General features: G+C 46.2%; 1 protein-coding gene across 3 annotated transcripts in view; it reads left to right on the plus strand.

Moving 5' to 3' along the window:
* The window catches only part of SEMA4D (semaphorin 4D), a 974,222-nt gene that overhangs the window by 920,605 nt on the left and 32,564 nt on the right, over positions 1-21,053 (plus strand). For all 3 annotated transcript variants that reach the window (XR_011280337.1, XM_069625652.1, XM_069625653.1), the window contains one exon: positions 5,696-5,790. Coding sequence is in view for 2 of the 3 variants with exons in the window: in XM_069625652.1 (XP_069481753.1) it covers positions 5,696-5,790 (95 nt within the window). In the remaining variant the exon portion in view is untranslated. The remainder of the gene's footprint in view (positions 1-5,695; positions 5,791-21,053) is intronic.

Consider the following 21,053-nt stretch of genomic DNA (forward strand, 5'->3'; position numbering starts at 1 on the left):
CAAATCAACCAGCCAGAAGAAGTTATACCGATGTGTTCAGAGATGTGGTTATAGCAAACTAAAAAAAGACGTTGAGAATTAAAAGAAGCACCCAAGAAAATGTATGAACTAAATGATTATCTAGACAGCACACGTGGGAAACAACATATGGTACTAACACATGAAAGAAGTTGGAAGAATGACGTCAGAGGAAGACTGCTTCGTATGTGCACTCCTGCCATACAGCATGGGGAAGTCAAAAATCTTCATAGCAATTGAAATTGATGTCCAGACAGCACATTGCCTATCGCACATAGCACTTTGTAAGACAAGAGTCAATTTATGGGAAGCAATGCTACTCTTAAATGGGCAACTGAAAAGATAGATCCAGATGAAGATGACTACATACAAGATATAAAGACAACAAACAATGCAAAGACGAGAAATCACGTGATCAGATATGAGAAACCTGGAGTAAAAGGAGCAGAAATCAGAAGAGAAATGAACAAAAAACTTGATGTCAAAGGAAAAACTGCAGAAGAAGCTTGCAGATGGAAAAACGGAGGACGAATGCAAATTTGGGGAACAGTATCACCAGACGGATGGGAAAAAGGAGTGGCGATCTGCAGAGCATGGATGATCATTGGATACCATAAAGAAACAATTGAGAATGCACAAATGATATGCAAGCCATTATGGCCAAAGTTTGCTAAACTACTGACATGGGTCGAAGACAGGGGATGACCATTGCAGATAGTACCATTAGAAAGTTCTACGTTTTTCTTCAGGAACAATGGTACAAGAAAAATGGGAGAAAATCAGAACTGTGGACGAATATTCGATGCACCAGGAATGGAACAGCAGTAATAATGGATCATTATTGGGCTTGTGGATCAAAAGCCTACATCAGACTGCCTAAAGACTGGGGAGGAATTTGCACAATAGTGAATGTCCATGTTCCTGCATTGGTGATTCCTAAATGTGACCTGAACATTCACAGTTTTCCAAAAGCAGATGCTCATCTAAGGAGGAGATCTGTGGAGCTGATAAATTGACCAAAGAGAGAGAATTATTTCTCTGCTAAATCAATAGAAGCCTTTGATGCCATTCCGTATGAACACAGGCTGTTCAGCCAGACCTCATCAGTGTTCACAATGATCTTCATGCCAAGAATCCAGGTCGGAGCAAATACAAAGTGGTTACAAATCACCAGATGGGAATTGCTGCAGACAATTAACACAACTATCAAATTATTCAAAGCGATCAGAGAAGAACTAAGAGCTGTAAGATTAATGGCTCTCCAGAACAGACGTGTCCTGGATATGATTGCAGCCATGGATGGAGGTGTTTGTGCTGAAATTGGAGAATCATGCTGCACATGTATACCTTCTCATGATGACGAAAATGGAACTTTGACAGAGGCCATAGACATGCTGACGAAACTTCATGGTCAGATGATAGAAGAAATTGAAGATATTGCTGATGACAGCTGGTTTGGAAATCACTTCTCATGGGTTCCACAATGGATGGCAGATATGTTCAAATTTCTTGGAACATTGATATTGCTAGTGATGCTTGGATTCTGTGTGGTAAAGATAATAATCTCGTAATGTAAGAAGACAGCAAAGAAAGCCATAGGGATGAAGATCATGATCGATGTTGAACCAGGATGGAAGCCTAAAGACCTATCTGATGAAGATATCAGAGAATTTGTGAAGTCTAGCATCCATGCACCAGAGGGAACTAAGTTCCTGTATCCAAATGACCACAGGAAATATGTGGGAAGATGGATCTACTGCAGTCCAAGTGGACAGTGCACGCTCATGACATGGAACAAAGATGAACATGTGAAGTCAGCTGGATGCCTGAAGGGAGTCAAAAAAATATGGGTCCCCAAGAAGCACTTCTTCAAACTAGGATGTCTGGATATGAGAGTGGTCAATAAATCGGCCAGAGCGGGGAGTGTAGAGTAGGAGCTAAGTACCCCCACTCCACCTACCCCGCTTACATTACCTGAGAAGTATGAACCAAAATATGTAACAGATACTACACCAATCAGAAGGCAAGAAGAAGAGCAACGACTCTCTGCAGTACCCATAAGAATGCCTATACTTAAGAGAATATGGGAAGTAAAGTATCCATTAAGGAAACCATACCTACATCCAAGACAATATGATGGCCATTTGTATGCGATTCCTGATGAAACAAAGAAACTAAATGACCAGGTTGAATGGTGACGTCATTTGCAACTGAATCGATCCCATAGATAGAAGATAATCAGACCTGAGAGGCAGATGATTTATGAAGAATGAAGTAGTACTAAGGATAAGTGACATTTTGGGATCAAGATGAAGAAACTTATGCCACAAATGTGATGAAGATATTTAGTTAGTTTAAACGTGTAAAGATGCAATGGAACGCAAGCAGCAAAGCAATCATGAAGCTAGCCAAATGCTTGTAGTAAATAGATTGCGGCAAGTGCCAACATATACATATGTACCTCATAGATCTATATGGATTGAATAAGGAATTAAGGTTCCACTACGTATATATTTGTCTTGAACAATGAGGAAGACCTCAAATCCAGTGACGCAGTTACAAAAGCAATTGCATTAAACAGAATATATTTCAGCTAAGGAGTTGGATGAGCCAAAGAGCCAACGTCTTATCAGAACTAAAATTGGCTGACATTAGATACAATTAACGTGAAAGAACAGAAGCTCCTGTTCAAGAAGGTCAAGTATAAACAAAGACGTCAGAGGACTATTGGAAAATAAAGTTATATACACGAGAAAGGCTCAATTCATGGTGTCCAGTCACGTGATGGAAGAAAGTTGGACGCATGAGGAGATCACGCCTACACATGGAAGCCAGACAGTACCCATACTCCTTAAAAAAATCCCAGAGAACAGTACAAACTCAGGGCCAACTTCAGACACTAATTGACACTGAAACATTGAGATGATGATGGAGTGTCCGTTTGATTGGTGGGTAGCTGGTATCGAGACAAGCTCACCGGCACCTGGTTGTTCAGTCTGCATGCTGCTCACATAGGTGGAAAGTTGTTGACAGGGGTTAGTAGCCAACCAATTGTAGAGGACCACGTAGCTGGGGGTCCTATAGTTGTGTAACCAATGGGAGGTCGTACATTTAGTGACGTTCATAGTGGCCATTTTGAAGGGATGGCTTAGTTGTCCCACCCTGTGTTGACTATCCAATTATTTCTCTCTGTTACTCTATACAGATATTACACCTACACTTAGTAGTTCACTTAGAGCCAATCCTGTTTCCCGATAGGTTTTAGAGGTTTGCCACATAGGATGATGTTGGTAATGGCGCAGGTCTACACTTTCAGTAGTGATACATTTGGTCTATAAAAAATGTGTTTTTTCTTAAATGAGTTGAGAGTTGAGTATCGAGTGATTGCTGATGTTTGTTGTTCTCCCTGTTTTACTTACTTACTTTAAAACAGACAATCTTTTTGCCAAACTATTTGAGTCGTCTGTATTATTGATGTTCGATTAAAATCTGCATCCCCATCCATCTCAAGGGTATTGCTACTCATCTTAAAGGGCTGAAAAGTCTCCAGTTCAGAAGGGTCTCACAGCCATAGGTGGGTGCTTTCATACTTGTATTAACTGCTTGTAACATTGAAGCTGCACTAGAATAGTCTCATTAGAAGGTAAACATATGTTATATGCCCCCACACAAATAAGTTTAATGAAGGTCTTGTTCCGCCCCCTGAATACAAGCACACACCCAATTCACCATACCCAGGCAGTCACCCATACATTTAAGTGTGCACCCTTTCACCATACAGGCACACACACCCAGGCAGCCACCCTTACATTTAATTGTGCACCCTTTCATCATACACTGAAACAGGCAGCCACCTAAACATTTAAGTGTGCATCTGTTCACCATAAACTCACACAGGCACACGTCATGGGGTTGAGGGGAGCCCTATTACTTAAAAAAGAAATTGTTTCTTTTTGAAGTCACTCCGACTTCATAAAGAAATTATTTCCGTAAGGACCGAACCATAACGGAAATAATGAAGGCAGAGTGACCCGGCAACGACTCTTCAATTTTGTAAGGGTACCACTGGCTTGGGAATTAATTCTTATGGAAACAAAACGAGACATCAATTGACCAAAATGGCTCTAGTTATGGCAACGTCATCACACACCAGACGCTTGATAATGTCCAGTGAGGGATTACACACCACCTTTGCACCCACTGACATTACAGGAAGTAAAACCACTGATGCAAACTCCAACAAAAAGCATACATTATACATGGCAAATAGTTGCTAAAACAGACATGGAGCTATTTTATTTGCTATCCATATGTTTACAAAAGTGCTGCCATGGGGGTGAGGCGGGGAAATGAGAGGGCAAGTAAGTCATGAGTATTTGCCCACAATGTGGCAAGAGAGTTAGCAATCCTGGACATCGGTGCAGTTATTTGCCCCTGGTTGTGGTTGCTTTTCAGGGCACCAGTAAAGGACACGTGGGTCGACAGTTGAACATTTCAGAGGGCAGATGCAACCCCTTGGTTTTTTTTTTTAGGTTGGTATGGTTGCTCAAGTATTTGGATACCTGGATTTTATTCAGGTTGTCATGTTCCCAGTGCAGACGCTTACCCACAAGATCACAAGCACTTGTTTCATATTGGGATTTTGTTTTCCATGGAATATTTCACTACAGATTGCTGGCTTTAAAAGGTTAGCACCTTTTATATTTTGCCAGCCTATTTATTGAAAGATTTTCTCTCTCAGGTTATTTTTCTGGTGTTCATTACTTTTTCTAAATGTCCAATGCTATTTTGTCTTGCAGATATAGTTCCACTACTTATTTTTGTACACTTCGACCACTGGCCTTGTGCTTGTCACAGTGACAAGCGGAAACCTAGTCTATAAAGCGCACCTGCAGGAAAGCACTGGATGTCTGCGCACCTGCACTCTGTGGTCTGCACGGTTTAACGGAGTGCACGTCTTGCGAGCTCCCTGTGCGGGTGTAGACCCCCTACCCTCTGTCCTTCCATGTATCTGCCTTTAAAGTGTGGACTCTCGAAGGGATTTAGAAGAATAACAGCGAGTGCACCAGACCCACTATAGCCAGCACAACCTCATGGCTGCCTGAAAAAAGCATGTGATGGGGTGGTCTGCATTCTGAACTCATTCCGGAAGGTAATGCAGCTTGCAGACCACATTCCGGAAGCATTGGTCACGTGGCATACGACTTGGAATGCAGATATGACCTGATTTGCAGGGGACATTCCCACTTCAAGGGAGGAAAGGGCCTTCTCTCTGAAAATGCACGCAAGAGGATCATGCACATAGGTTCCATGTTACAGAATGTGCATACCGTGGTTTCATCACTAAATTACAAAGTGCTAAGTTACTATGTGGGAGGTGGGGCACGTAATGCCAAATCGGGTGCTAACCGAGCGCACTTCCTGATTTGGCTCCGCATTAGACGCCAGTGCTGTTAATTTAACGTGGCCTCTGGCCCCTGGATTCCTGAGCCCTCTTTCTGTGCCTTTCAGCGTTCAGGTAGACCATTGTGTTCGGTATTGGGAGCATCCAAGACTTCATAGGCTCTTATGGTTGTAGGTTCCCCTCCTCGTCGCTTTATCTGTATGCTGTGCATATGACACGTGACCAGCTGATGTGCGCACATGGTTAATCACTTCTCATCTTTCTAACCTTTAGAAACTGTCCCTGAGGAGTGGCCGAAGAATTTTGCAAACTGGAAAACTGCGGTCAGCGATCACAGCTACATGATGCAGAGCTGGAAGAAAACTATGGTACGGATTCCTTGTAATGGAGATTGGATGTATCCGCAGATTTATCGTGTGAATCTTGCGCCCTTCTTGCGTGTTGTTCATTTTTCAAAGTCGGAATCCCCACGCCCCTCTTCTGTAAGCTGCGGCACCCTGGAAGGAGGGAACTTAGACATGGTTACATGAGCAAACAGTTACATATATTCAACAAATTTACAGTACAGAGTAATCAGGGCATACAAGCAATATATACAAATATACAGACGTAGCTTGGGGCAAGCGTTTGCCAAAGTGGGTCTAGGCATCATGGCTGGTTAAAGAGCCAGGATTTGGTTTTAGATTTCAAGGCGTTAAAGCTTTCTTCCGCACGGATGGTGAGAGGGAGAGCATTCCAAAGCTTAGAGGCTGGGACGGGGAAGCTAGATCCACCCGCGTTTTGGAGTTTGAACCTGGGAATGGTTAGGCAGTGGGTCTGAGCCGTTCTTTGCGGGCGGGTAGGCGCGTGTCGGGAAAGCCGGCTGCAAAGATATGGTGGGGCTTGGTTAGCTAGGCATTTGTGGGTGAGGCCTAAGAATTTCAGTGCAATTCTCTGTTTGACCGGTAGCCAGTGTAGGTTAGATCTGGATTCCGAGATGTGATGGTTACGAGGGATGTTTAGGGCTGCTCTGATAGCGTTATTTTGGGTAATTTGCAGTTTGTTCAAGTTCTCTTGGCTCGTTCCAAGGTAGAGGGCGCTCCCATAGTCAATTTTGGCGATGATGAGAGTTCTGGCTAAGGTGACAGTGTTGGGTGTAGTCAGAAATGGCCTGCAGGCAGTAATGAGTTTGCAGGTGTAGGCTGAAGAGGATCTGACTGCGTTTGTTTGTCGGGTTAGTGATCGAGTGGCGTCAAGATAGACGCCAAGAGTTTTGGTGTTCTTCGAAACATGGATGGTGTTGCCATCGATAATAAATGATCGGTATGATGGCTCAAGTTTACTGAGACGTTGCGTAGTGCCCAAGATGAGGAGCTTGGTCTTGTCATCGTTGAGGCATAACTGGTGTTGCGCCATCCAAGCTTGGATGACCAGGTAGACCTCATTCAGGGCCTTAGTGTCCGCCACATAGTCACTAGTGATAGGAATGAGTATCTGGGTGTCGTCCGCGTAGTTCATATAGGAGACACCCAGATAGTCAAGTACATCAAATAGTGGTTTTGTAAATACGTTATAGAGCGTTGGTGACACACAAGAACCCTGGGGGACGCCGCAGTGAATCGGGGATCAGCAGCTGCAGATTGAGAAAAGACCTGCATAGATCTATTGCTCAGGAATGATTTGATCCAGGCCGTAGCTGATGGTGAGAAGTGGGCGGCTGAGTGAAGATGCTTGCATAGGATTTGGTGGTTGACCAGATCGAAGGCCGCAGAGAGGTCATGTAGAAGTAACAAGGCAAGTTTGCCGTTGTCCTTTAACACTTCGATCTGGGTTTTTAAGTCTAGTAGAGCTGTCTCAGTTCCATGTCTGGGGCGGAAGCCGGATTGTCTGAGGCCTAGGAGATTGTTGGCTTCCAGGTGCTCTTGGATTTGCAGGTATGCTGCACGGTCCAGGATTTTTAACAGGAACGGGACAGTGGTGATGGGTCGGTAGTTGGTAGGTACGCTGGGGTCAAGGGAGGGTTTTTTAAGCAAGAGGATCACCCAAGCATCCTTGAGGTTGTCAGGGACGGTACCCGTTTTAAAGGATGCGTTGATGAAGGATGTGATGAAAGGGGCCAGATCGTGGGCGGATTCCTTAATAATTGAGGCAGGGCAGGGGTCGCCCTGGCAGTTGGATGGTTTGATCCGCAGGATAATGTTTTCTACCTCCGCACTGGTGAGCGGTGAGAAGGCAAATCGATTGCAGTTTGGGACGTCAGGGGAGAAGGCCCCTGCGGAGGTTGGAGGGTGATTGTCCAATTTTAGGCTAATTTGTTTGGCTGTAATTTTAGATTGAAGCATGGTGATTTTATTCAGTAATGCTGCCTGTATATTGGCGCACCATTTGCAGTCTTTAGTGCAGGTGTCAGGGGGGGAACGGGGGTTTCAAGCTCTTTTAGGATCTTAAATAGTTCCATAGTTCCTTAGAGTTGGAGTCAGCATGTAAAATGCGATTATTTAGGGATTCTTTTTTCGCTTCTATAATGGCTGCTTTGTATGTAAGCGAGGCCAGGAAGAAACCATCTTTATGCACGTCAGATGGGTGGCTTTTTCAACGGTTTTCGGCGCTGCGTTTGGATTTACGGAGTGCTTTTAGCTCTGGGGTGAACCAGGAATTCAAGTGTGCACGTGGTTTGGCCTTACTCGGTTTAATGGGGGCCAAAGTATCTATAGCTGTCAGCATGCTACAGTTGTAGATGTCAGCTAAAGCAGTTGGGTCATTACAGGAGTCAGTGGCCGCATTAAGTGTATGGAGTAGTAGAGGGAGGAGTTTCTCTTTGGTTATGTCCTTTTTGTTTCTGGTTGGGAGTGCAGGTGCTATCACAGTCGGGATGCGTGGGGTGGCTTTAATATTAAAGGTGATAATGTGGTGGTCGGACCAAAGGCAAGGGGTAGTGGGTAGGACGTTGATGTTGCAATTAGAACTGGCTAACCAGTCAAGGGTCCTGCCTTTGGAGTGCGTGGGCCCTAGGATGTGCAAGGTGAAGCCGGAATTGGCGAGGGCGTTTTCCAAATCGAGTACTGAGAGATCATTAGGGTCACCAAGTCCCAAGTTGAGGTCACCAAGGATGATGATTTGTGAGTTAGTTTTGGCGTTATCAAGGAGAAGGGTGGATATGTCACCAACAAAAGTCGGTGCGGAGCCTGGGGGTCGGTAGATTAAGTGGATGGTGGCTGTTTGGTTGGGTGTTAGTGTGAGTTTGACTGATAGTAGTTCAGCTGACTCAAGTTTGGTATTGGTCATTACTCTTAGGTCCAGAGTCATTTTATGGATAATGGCAAGGCCACCCCCCTCTCGAGAGGGAAGCAGAGGTACGGTCGCATCGCAATATGCTGAAGCCGGGTTGTATGGCAAGGGATAGTGACGGACCAGAAGCGGCATGTAGCCAAGTTTCGGTTATGGCAATGAAGTCAAGATCTTACGATGTTATAAGGTCTGCTATGTCTAAGGCGTGGGCAGGGAGGGATCTAGCGTTAATAAGAGTGCCTTTGATGACAGGCAGTTTCACCTCTGAAGAGGCAGGTTTGTTGTCGTCGGGTGCTACTGATAGGCACGGGAGTGTGTGTCGTGATTGCTTGGGAAGGTTGCAGCGCGTAGGGCGTATGCAGAATCTGGTGCCTAATCTTTTATTTCTAAGAGAAGAAGGGCATGGTTGGTTCGGCGTGGGCTTGCTGGCATAGTGTTCAAGCCAGAGGGCTGGGTCATTGAGGTAGGGGTTGAGGTCGGTGGTGAGGTGTTGGGTACCTGAGGTGGGTGTTAATGCAGAATTCGGCATTGCGCAATGTCTGTGAGACCGGACTGATGCGAGACATAATGTCGGGAGGCTAAAGATGAGTCGGCCGTATCGGATGTGTGCGTGGCTGAGTGAGGATTGTTATTCCAGATGACACGGAGTGGAGCAATAAGAGGAGGAGTGCCCTAAGGAGCATGGTAGATGCAGTTCAATGTTTAGCTAGGGCAATGCATCAACAATCAGTCGACAATAAGCAAGATCGATATTAGGTTAGCTAAGGCAGTGCAAAATCAACAATAGGCAGGTTCGATTTTAGCTAAGGCAGTGCAAAATCAACAATAGGCAGGTTCGATTTTAGCTAAAGCAGTGCAAAATCAACAATAGGCAGCTTCGATTTTAGCTAAAGCAGTGCAAAATCAACAGTAGGTATGTTGCTTGTGAGCTAAGCAGCATCTAGGGCAGTAAAAGTGGTAAATTGCACCATGTTAGCACTGGGGCAAAGTTTGCCATAGTGCAAAAAAACTTGGGGCCATATGCAGAAACATTTGCACAGTGGCAATTTTTCATTGTATAAGCACCTGTGCAAACATTTCCCTACTGCAAAAAGCATGCACTTTCAGTGCATTTTTTTCACCAGGGCGCAAAGTTTGCCCAACTGTTAATACCATTCCGTATTAGCACTAGGGCAAACTTTGCGTTAGCGCTAACACGGTGCAACCTTGCACTTGCACTGGTGCAACATTTCTGTAATGTGGCCCCAGATGAATGTTTTCCTTCGTTATTCCTGGGGAATAAGTGCCACTGAAATGTGCCCTCTTAAACGAAAAATAGCGCCATCTAGCCGTGGATCTAGGATTGCCATGGATTGTGTTTTAATGAGCAGTAATTGCCAGTGTCACCAGTACAGTGCACACCTGTTTCTCACTGGCAAGGTCTGTCTCAGTGAACATTTGCAAAGAGAATTCCCTCAGGAAAGCGGCTGCCACTTTGTGCACAGAACTGCAATTAGGCACCGCCGCTCACAAAGATAGCTCATGTTCAAATGCTGGACTGGTAAGGAAAAGCGCGGCAGACGCCATTTTGCATATGTGAACCTGACCGCTCTTGCCCTTTTCATGTAATGTTAAGGGGGGTGGTGTGGGAGAGGTACCGATAAATCATGGGGGAAATAGGATCAGCTGGACACCCAATAACATCTTTAGGGTCACTAGACATATCAACCTACATCTCGAACAGGAAATAAACGGCTGGGAAGGGTGGGCAGTCAGTCATTTTGGAGTATGGCTGGAAGCTCTGTCTGTTGAAACAGGGACAGTGAGGGTAAAGCACGTCATCGTACAGGAAGGTAGAGAGGGCAAGATTTTTGTTATAGCAATACGTGACGCGAAAAGGAGTATGCGTCGCAAGTTGAGGAAAGCTAGGGAAGTGGAATACTCTACTCGTACTCTTGAGGCCAAAACAAGGAAAATAAAAAGAGAATATAAGCACCGGCTGAAAATAAGAAGACACTCGGCGTTAAATAGCCGCTGGTGGCAGATGTTTCTCACTCTTTGTAGTGGAAAAGTGAGGACCATCTGGCAAACCTTGGCAAAGGCCAAGGGAGAGACGAGGGGTAACATGATCAACCCAATCCCGGGGAGCGAATGGGTAGAGTTTATTGGGGCCAATTTCACGACTAACATAGACCAGCAAACAAAGGTAGGCGAGTTGGTTAGATGGCCACTTGCCCCAGAGTTTGATGACATCTATTTGGGAATAAGCAAACTAAAGGGGTCACGGGCATCATGACCAAACAGACTATCGAATGCTGTATTGAAAGCCTATCCCAAAGCATGGGCATCAGTCTTGAAAATCGTTTTGAGAAAGTGTGTGAAGAAGGTGTAGTACCTGAATCATGGTTGAAGGCTACCCTCCTACCCATCTATAAAAAAGGAAACAGGGAGAGCCCAGAAAACTATAGACTCATTTCACTGTTAGACGTCACAGGTAAATTGTTTTCCGGTTTTATGCTCCAAGCACTAAAGGGTTGGGGCTGCGACTACGCACAACATACGACTGCTTGACAGCCTCATCAGGGAAGCCAAAAACAAGGGTAACTTGGCACTTTATGTAATCTGGGTGGACTTTAGTGCAGCGTTTGATGCCATTAATCGGGATCTCCTGTTGTCAAAGGTGAGAAATTTGGTTTGCTCTGAATGGTTACTGGGAATACTGATCCAATTACACAATAGGAACAGTGTACAGGTGCGATTGAATAACATGGGGATCTGACCACCTGGTAGAAATAAACTGGGCTGTTAGACAAGGGTGTAATCAGCCCCCCCCTGCTGTTCTGTCTCTACCAGGCCTATTTTACCGCAAAGTAATTGGGGAGCATCGGTTGCCCCATGAAGATCTGTTCAAACCATATCGCTAGCCTGCTGTACGCAGACAACCTTGTCTTGCTCGATCGCACAATTACAGGTGCAAAAAAATAAACGTAAGACGCTGCTAGAATACGCTAATCGGAATGATCTAGCTATCAACATGAGCAAGGCAAAGATGATGCTTATCTCAGGGAGCAGGATAGCTAGGGTGACTCCGCAGATAAACGCACACAAGGTGGAATATGTCTACAGTTATCCCTACCTGGGTCTGGACCTATCAGCAGATGGGGGGGTATAATGTTATTGTCGAAAGTAAAAAGAGAAAGGCTCGACAGTTATCATGTTTGATCAATACATTTGCCAAGCAAACAGCAGGGTTCTCGCTAGAGGGGATCCTAAAGCTCTGCAAACAGAGCTTTACTCCTGCCATCCTGTATGGTCTAGACACTCTAGCCATGGGGGATTTCACCTGGCTAAACGTGGTGGAAGCCTACTTTTGGAGGAAGCTCCTCTGCCTCCCACCTACCAGCCCATTGGCCTACCTGAGATTGGATCTGGGATTAATGTCGCTTATGAGCCAAGCCCTTATGCAAAGGGGCGTATTGTACCTGATAGCAAGAAACAGTCCAATGTGTGAACTGCTGAATTTAATGGGCACAAAATATGAAAGGGGTAGCAACCACGCATATATCACCCTAAACGAGATATGCTTTGCAAATGTAGGTTAGTCCCCTGATTTCACAAGAGGAACTAGGCCAGAGGTGTTAAAAACACTGCTTAAAAACAAAGTGAAACAGTGGGACCGGGTGGGAAATTTCACACACCTAGAAAAGCTGCATAACTTTAAATACCTTGAAGGGACAGTTCACTGTTATTTCCAGCCCCAAAATTTCTCCTGAAATGCCCAAGTCCAGCGGTTCAAATGTTTAGGCTGAATCTGCGGACAAACCAGTTGCCACTGCTCGCACTGCAGGAAGCCCAAGCTAAAATACCAGCTGACTAGAGATAATGTTGTATGTGCAGGCTAGAAGTTCACAAGAAAACACCCAGACATGTGCTGACATTGTGTCCTAAATGGGGACCCACGTACATGACAAGGTTAGGAGAATTCGTGGGGAGCTTTGATGCAATTAAAAGCAGTGAATACTGGACTTATTGTTTAAACACTGACCTTGAAACAGTGCACATGGTTGGTTCTCATTGTGGCAAGTGATATCAGGGGGGCTGCACAAGACGAAACACAGACTCCCCTTGTTATAACCCCGTAATAGCAGACTTTACGATGTAAGAGAAAACTTAATAACAATTCTGATAGGTATATGTTAACTCTTTTGGTGAGAACCCACTTTTGTAAAAATGAATTTTATGAAATTTTAGGAAAATCCAGTGAACGTCCTTGCTGCAAGGTTTGCCAATCCAGACCCAGGGTCCCTTTATGAGCCAAAAACATGGTATAACATCAAAAAAGGGCATTGGTGTATCCACTGCGCATGAACACGTATTCAATTCTTTCCCAAAATACAGTCTTTTGTTTAACAGTTGTAATTGTTTCCAATTATTGCGAATGAGAGATCTCAGTAAACTTTTCACTTTCAGATCCTTATTTAATTTCTATAGGTGATTGGTATTCTCCTGCCAACACGTGTTTTGACCTTTCAGAACATAGGTCTTCTTCAGGGTCAATTTATAACCTCTTCATTCTATATTTGTAGTACAAAATACTTGAGGACTAATGTCCAACATCTTTCATAGAATCTTCCTAACCGGATGGTTTCTGCAGATCCTGTGGGCTGTTTCCCTCTAGCGCCTTAAATTTGAGAAATATTTTCTGAACCTATACCGCACTCCCAATAGCGCTATCCATGTGGCTGCAGTGGTTGGGGGAAATGACGAATGCAATTATATGGCAGGCCTTATGCAGCACTCCTATCGCTGACAAAGGCATATCATCTATCGCCCTCCATTCCCAATACTAGTGTCCGGTGCAGAACTCGGGTCAAACAAGAAACAAGGTGACGGTATGTCCTGGTAATCCAGAAAGAAACCCTCAAGTCACAAGAAATCCTCTCACATTGCTCTGCTGCTTGTTTTGCTTATTATAAGTTACTTTATCAGAGCCAGCAGAATTGGGGGCTTACAGACCCCCACAGCTTGCCCCAATCTCCTGCTTCCCCTTCACTGGCTCATTGAGCAGGAGGCCGAGTCGGTTCCACTCAGCTGCTGTTGTTCTAAGGATGGGCTCTCTTCCTCTGCCAGCGGATGCGAGGAGAGTTCTGTGTCGCACTCGGAATACGTCTATCACAGACAGTCAAGAACATCAAGAAGGGTTATCTCTCCTGCGGAGTGGCGTCGCTAAGGTGGGGCCCGAGGGGCCACGCCCCTCTTCTGAAAACCTGTGCCCCACCTTGGGCCTTACCTACAGTGGCGTAACGCAAGTGGGAGTGGGGGGCAGGGAGGGGATGACCAGGATATTTGTCAGTGGGACATTTCTCCCGTTAGACACCTCAATGAGGGTGCCCAACGGGAAAGGTCTCCCGCTGGGAGGGCCTGCTCAGCCCAGTCATTGTCCCGGCAGCAGGACACCTTAACCTTTCAGAATGGGAGAGGTGTCCCGCTGCCACAACAATGTCCCAAGGGGCTCCGGCAGCAGAGGACCTCTCACGTTGCTCTGTGTCAACAGAGCATTTCATTGTGAGCCATTAGGCACTGATGGGGGGGGGGGTCTATTAGCAGGTACTTTTGTCCCTTTAGAAATGTTAATGGGAGGGAGTGATCAGAAGTGAGAAGGGTGCATAATGCTGCATGCTGTATGAAATTACTATCGCTTTAAAACCCAAGGGGGATTTGTTCGGTTCACATTAATTTAGATGATGCTATTGTGTCTTTGCATGCAGGATGGGGAGAATAAAACTAAAGTCATAGGGCCTCATTACACGGTAGGCGGAGGACCTTGGTCCAATGCCGGTAAAATACCGGGGCCGCCTTGGAGGAAAGGGGAATTACCGCCCTATTCCAAGGTTGGCGGGGCGGTAATTCCCCCTTCCCCCATTGCCCTTCCCCATTCCCATTTTTTTCCCCATAGGGCTCTATGGGAATGGGGAAGGTGCTAATTACGCTGCCACAAATTGCAGTACCGTAATTAGCACCCTGGTCCCTTTGGGGGTTGGTTTTTAACGCCTGCTAAACAGCAGGCGTTAAAGTACCAACCCGCAAAGGGACCGCGTAGTAAGGGGTTAAGGGTTTACCGGTACCGGTGCCCTTACCGGTACCGGTAAACCCTTACCGCACTACGTGTAATGAGGCCCATACTCTTATTGCTCAACATGTCTCTATGACAGTGTATATAGTGTATAGTTAGTTTAATATGAAAGGCTAGTTTATTATGTAATGTTTTTCTTTCAAGGCATTGCTATAAATAAAGTATTATTTAATCACTTGAAATGCAAAGCAAAATCTTAATAAATATCTCTATAAACTAAACCTGGTAAGATGTGCTCAGTTGTTTAAATTGTCCACCTCCCAGTTTCACCATTTAACCAAAGTGTGTGATCCTGGGCAAATCATTTAAAGGGATAGTCCAGTAAAAAAATGTATTTAAAAAATAGATAGGCAACATTAAAAAAAAAATAGTAGCATTTTTTTTTTTTTTTTAAACTTCCTATGTAAAATTTTGAGCTATTCAAGCTCATAATTCGCAAAAGCAAGCACATGGGCGCATCCATTTTGTGAAATGGATGCCCGCCTGTGCTGGCTTTTGCGGCACTAATGAAGGAAAAGCCAGCCAGCTGTAGTAAACAAAAGCTACCGCTGGGTGGCTTTTTCTTCATTGGTGCTGTATGCGGCGGACGGGGACCAGAGACCAGAGCAGGAAAGCTGCAGCTGAATCTCGGTAAGTGCTATTTATTTATTTTTTAAGATACTGCAGCTTTAAAAACTTGTATTTATGTTTGCGGTCGCTTTAATTATATCATTTTGTTTTTTTTTTTATTTAAAAAAAGCCTAATGACTATAGAGTTGCTCCATATATAATAATATTGCAATTTAGGTATTTTGCACCACAAAGTTATTTGCCATATGGCTTACGTATGGCAACTTATTCTAAAGTCGCTTCCATGGTGCCTCCAAGTATCAAAGACTGCTGATGCTCCTTGTGATGTCCTTTTCTGTGAAGTCATTTGGGTTGGTGCAATCCATATGCAAATGAAGAGCTTTGCATGTATTTTGCCCCAGACCGCCTGGACAGAGCTCTAATAGAGAAGTTTCCTGCATCTAATGATTCTAGAGTTTTATTTTTTGTTGTTTTAAAATGCCACCTGCCACTGATGTTACCAAAAAAGTAGATTGGGGCAGGGGTGGGCGATTTGGGGGCACAAATGAGACGTATGGAATTACACGCACAGCATTTGGGGTTAAAAGTAGCAGGACTTTTTTTCGTGGCTGCCCCCTCTCACCCCCCTCTTGCAATACTGTGTACTCCCCTGCCCCCCACCCAGGATACTCTCTCTGCAGTGCTGCCTGTGGTCTGCCCGCACGGCACACACACAGGGCCGTAATACACAGGGTTGCAATGTTGCCACCGGGGCTGGCTATGGGCATGGCAAATGCAGTGAAGAACACACCATAAAGGTTCACACAGAAGAGCGGCACAGGGGTGATGGTCAGCAGTCAGGGTCAGCAGTCAGGGTCCAGGGCTTGCCATTGCTACTGCATGCGTGCGCATGCATGCACAGCTGGGTGAAAAGGCAAGCCCTGCCCCCTTGCCCTGCCTGAGGGAGTGAGGGCACAGTGAAAAAAGACCCGAATTTCAATTTCAACAATCGGGCTGGCCCAGCCACCGACTGTTGGAATTCAATTTGGGATCTTGGTGGGTAGCTCACCCCTGACAAGCGTTTCCCGGCTGAGCCCACAGCTGTGCAAAGAGAAGCAGGGGGCTTGGTGGTCTAATCTGCTGTCCTTCTTTCCCCAGCCATCACTTGCACGTTTGCAGAAATTTGGCTCAGCCGGTTTCTTTCTTCTGCCTGAAAGGGACACACTGGGCCTCATTACATGTTTGCCGGTCCGAAAACAGGGGTGCTGGTAAGCTCACCGGCACCCTTGTTTCCAGACTGGCAAATTACAAGTCTGCGTGCTAGAGCCGCTGTGCCCGACAGGTCTGACCCTGCCGGGTGCAGCGGTCATGGTAGGCAGAATTGTCAAGGGAGCACCGGCACCAATGCTAACGGTGTCAGTACTCCTGTGTCTCCACTCCCATAGAGTCGAACAGGACTCTATGGGAATGGGGATTAACAAATGTACCAGCACCTGACTTCCTGGCCGCCGGACTTGTGATAGCCCGGTGGCACTGTGAACTCAGGTACCGGTAAATTATTTTGGGTCCGGCGGCAAACCGCCGGTAACACTGGCAGTATTACCGCTGGACCTGTAATGAAGCCCACTGCCCTCGAGACACTGCTTTAAAGGATCACATCTTGTCGCTGGTTGATCAGTGTTACAGCGCGCACACTGACACACACTGTGCTCCTTTCGTTCACATGCCCGTCTGGATAGTCTCAGTGCTCTTGCTAGATTTGCAATATAAAATGTTCACACAAAGACACTGCTGAGAAAGTAACCCACAGACCAATTGTGATCTGCACAGACCTTCCAGAAAAGCACCTGCCGCCAGATTCGAGATGCACAAAAAGGCATCGTGAACCGTGGGTATTAATGGCACACTTGTGAAAGGCCCCCTACAGCAGATGCGTTCGGGACACAATATGGACACTGCATCACTTCAAAGTTTATAACATGGCAGGTGTCCTTTACCAGCCAATGACCAGAGGCAACATCTGAACAAATTGCCCACGAAGGCCCTAACTCGGGAGTAAACTTAACTGGTGCTGTGTGTGTGCTGGGATATACCGCAATATATTTTCTATGAGACACTATCGTTGACATCAAGATATATGCATATATATACAACAGAATTGCTTGCTGTATAAATACACGATTTTTACCTCCCCAGGGCCACTTTGGACTAATTTGCCCTCGTCAATTTGGGAAAGCATACACATTGTCCTTTCATAGGTGGCCCCCCTGCTTTTGTGTGTGGCCCTCTTTGTGCCCCCCTAAATTTGATTCCTAGCAGCGCCACTGCTCCAAGGAGTCTGCCAACACTGCCTTCCATAGGATGTCAGGGGTCAGAATCCTCACTCAGATGCAGAGCTTAACACGGCCTTACTTACATGCGTCACCCCGGCACATGTTACCAAGCGTCTGCACATATTCAGAAGGAATGCAGACCTAGAACTTTCTGCGCTCTGACCCACTTCTACCGTGGTCAAATTGAAGACAAAAGGAGAGTGGTATTGTACCACCCTCTGTCCAGGATGGCTAAACGCCCCTGGGGCCAGATTACGGAATATTTTCGCTGCTGCAAGTGTGATGATATATATATATATATATTCGCACTATGGAAAAAAAAAGTTTTCTTTAAATGTACTTTTGCAGAAGAGCAAAGTTTGCGTTGGTGCTGGTGTGATGTCGTCACATTCCTCCCCTGTCACGTGTGAGGGAACACGGGGCAACAGGAAGGGGAGGGACGGCATATGACGGGAAGCAATCACTCCGGAGATATCGTGTGAATAAATGGCTGTGTTAGACAAAGGCTCCGTGTCCGTGTATCATTGAAGAGCGTGATAGCTGAATAGATCTTGACACTGGCGACGAGGGAAAATCCACGCAGCAGTTTTCGTTTTCTGGCGTTTCGGACACGACGACAGAGTTCGGCGGGTAGGAGTGAATATACTTCCCGCCAACGGTGACAGGAAGACCTGCAGGTGAGAGCGTCGGCTCCCTGCAACTCCACACGTCCGCGTCGTAGGTGGAGCGTGTCGGCTCCCTGCGACTGCGTCACAGATTCCCGGAGGCACACTCGCGTGTGAGTGGAGCGCGTCGGCTCCTCACAGCGTTTTGTTTCCCGCCCACGGCGGGCAGGAAATTCGCGGGTGGAGCGCATCGGCTCCCCGCGACGGCTCCCTACGACAAGGGATTCACTCGTGAGTGGAGCGCTTCTGCTCCTCATGCAAAAGTGCGTGAGTGGAGCGCGTCGGCTCCTCACAGCGCTTCCCGCCATAAAGGAAGGCGGCAATATCAGCGGGTGAAGCGCGTCGGCTTCCCGCGACAGCCCTCAGGCGAGGGACTTGGTTCTGCGAGAAAAGTGCAGCTGGGGCTCCTCGCAGTGAAGCGTGTGAGTGGAGAGCGTCGGCTCCTCACAGCGCTTCCCGCCGAAAGGAAAGGCGGCATCATTCAGTGGGTGGAGCGTGTCGGCTCCCCGCGATCGCAAGGGTGAAGTGCGTGAGTGGAGCGCGTCGGCTCCTCACAGCATTTTCGCGCCAAAAGAAAGTGGCACCAGTGGGTGGAGCGTGTCGGCTCCCCACCACACAGAAGGTACATTAATTTCATATCTTTTCACATAACAAAGAGACTTCCCATCACCACCAAGACAAGACACGTGTCTAGTGTCATCCAAGCCTCCACTCCAAATCAGTGCACAGTTGTACATCACCTGTCATGCTTGATGATTCATCTGAGGAATCACTAACTGTACAAATAACCCCTTCCAGATCAACTCGCACAAGCATGACGGACGGCCTAATATCTCAGCTACCCCCCAATTTTGACCTGAGCGACTCCAGCACACTGGGACCAAGGTGGAAAAAGTGGGTGAGGGACTTTGAAGTCTGTCTCAAAGCGGTAGGGCCTTTGGAGGATGAAAGGAAACACAGCTTGCTCACCCATGCTATAGGATCAAATGTGAGAGACATTTTGGATGAAATTCCTGAAGATGACATAGATACCTACAACAAACTGAAAACAACCCTAACCAACTACTTCACGCCGCACACAAATGTGGACTACGAGCGTCACATTTTTCACACCACTAAACAGCTAAAAGGTGAAACAATGGATGCATTTGTAATGAGGCTAAGAATAAAGATGAAGCATTGCGATTTTAACAACTATTCGAATGAAGAAGCCCTTCGCTCGCAGATTATTGTAGGATGTGAAAGCAGTGAGTTCAGAAAAAGGCTTCTACAAAAGGCTCGAAATCTGGAAGAGATTCTACGCCTAGCTCGTTCCGAGGCGGCACTAACAGCACAGGTAGAAGGTCTTGATGACATCACCATCCTCCACGGGAAGCATGAAAGTTTGCACAAACTTGAGAGTAACACCAAAGGAAACACAGACCCATTCTGTTATCGGTGTGGACATGAATATCCTCATGAAGGCATCTGCCCTGCCATGGGTCAAATCTGTTCTGCCTGTGGAGGAGAAAATCATTACAAAGCTGTATGTTTCATTTATCGCAGCAAAACCAGAGGGAGTGGAAGGAACAGACGCCCCTCACCAGAAAAAGAATTTAGGCGTATGAGTCCCAATCGTGAGTCACCCTACCAGAATGACACATCACGCCGCCGACAACGAGAAGAACTGTCGGAGAGAAGACAATCAAAACCCACACATGAATGGCGCGACAACAAACCTTCATCTTCCGGGCGGAGAAGACGCCCCCGACGATATGTCAGGTGTCTGGTGGAACAATCACATTCTGACAACATCTCCAGCACCTCCTCAGAGGACAAACCCAAGAAGGAATCAAATCCACGTAAAGGAGAACCCAGGATAAAAGGCTACTTATATGCACTGGGAAACCCTACAGCAAAAGAGAATAGCCCCACTCTCATCATCAATGTCAACCAGGTGGCGGCTGAGTTCCTAGTCGACACAGGAGCCACTGTGAATGTAGTGAGTGAGGAAGTGTACAACAACATGCCAAATGCGCCACGACTACAACCAGCGAGAGCACTCATCTTCCCATATGGTTCCAAGACGCCACTACCTTGTAAAGGTTTTTTCACGGCATCATGTCGATACAAAGATCACGTAAAAGAAATACCCATGCATGTCCTCGAAGCAGCCACGGATAGTGGATGCATTCTAAGCTACAAGTCTGCCGTCGACATGGGTCTAATTCATATCTTATACAGACTCATGATGCACAAGCACCTGGATCCCACTGCCAACATTGACAAGATTTTCCCTGCACTATTCAAAGGACTGGGAAAATTGAAGGACAGACAAATTGAATTGCACATAGACAACAGTATCCCTCCGGTAGCACAACACTACCGTGGTATTCCCATCAATATACAGAAGCAAGTAGAAAACGAATTAATGAAACTTTTGGAAGCAGACATAATCGAACCTGCTGAAGGCCCCACTCCTTGGGTATCCCCCATTGTACCAGTCCCAAAGAAAGACTCTGCTGACATTCGTATTTGCGTGGACATGAGAAGACCTAATGAAGCAATCTTGAGAGAACGTCATCAATCTCCCAGAATAACAGACATGGTGCATTTGCTTAACGGAGCCACCATATTTTCAAAGTTGGACCTCAATAAAGGGTACCATCAGTTGGAACTCCACAAAAGATCCCGGTACATTACCACCTTTGCCACTCACCTGGGCC

This window comes from Ambystoma mexicanum, chromosome 6p (assembly GCF_040938575.1).
Source record: "Ambystoma mexicanum isolate Mex_15411 chromosome 6p, UKY_AmexF1_1, whole genome shotgun sequence".
NCBI lineage: Eukaryota > Metazoa > Chordata > Amphibia > Caudata > Ambystomatidae > Ambystoma > Ambystoma mexicanum.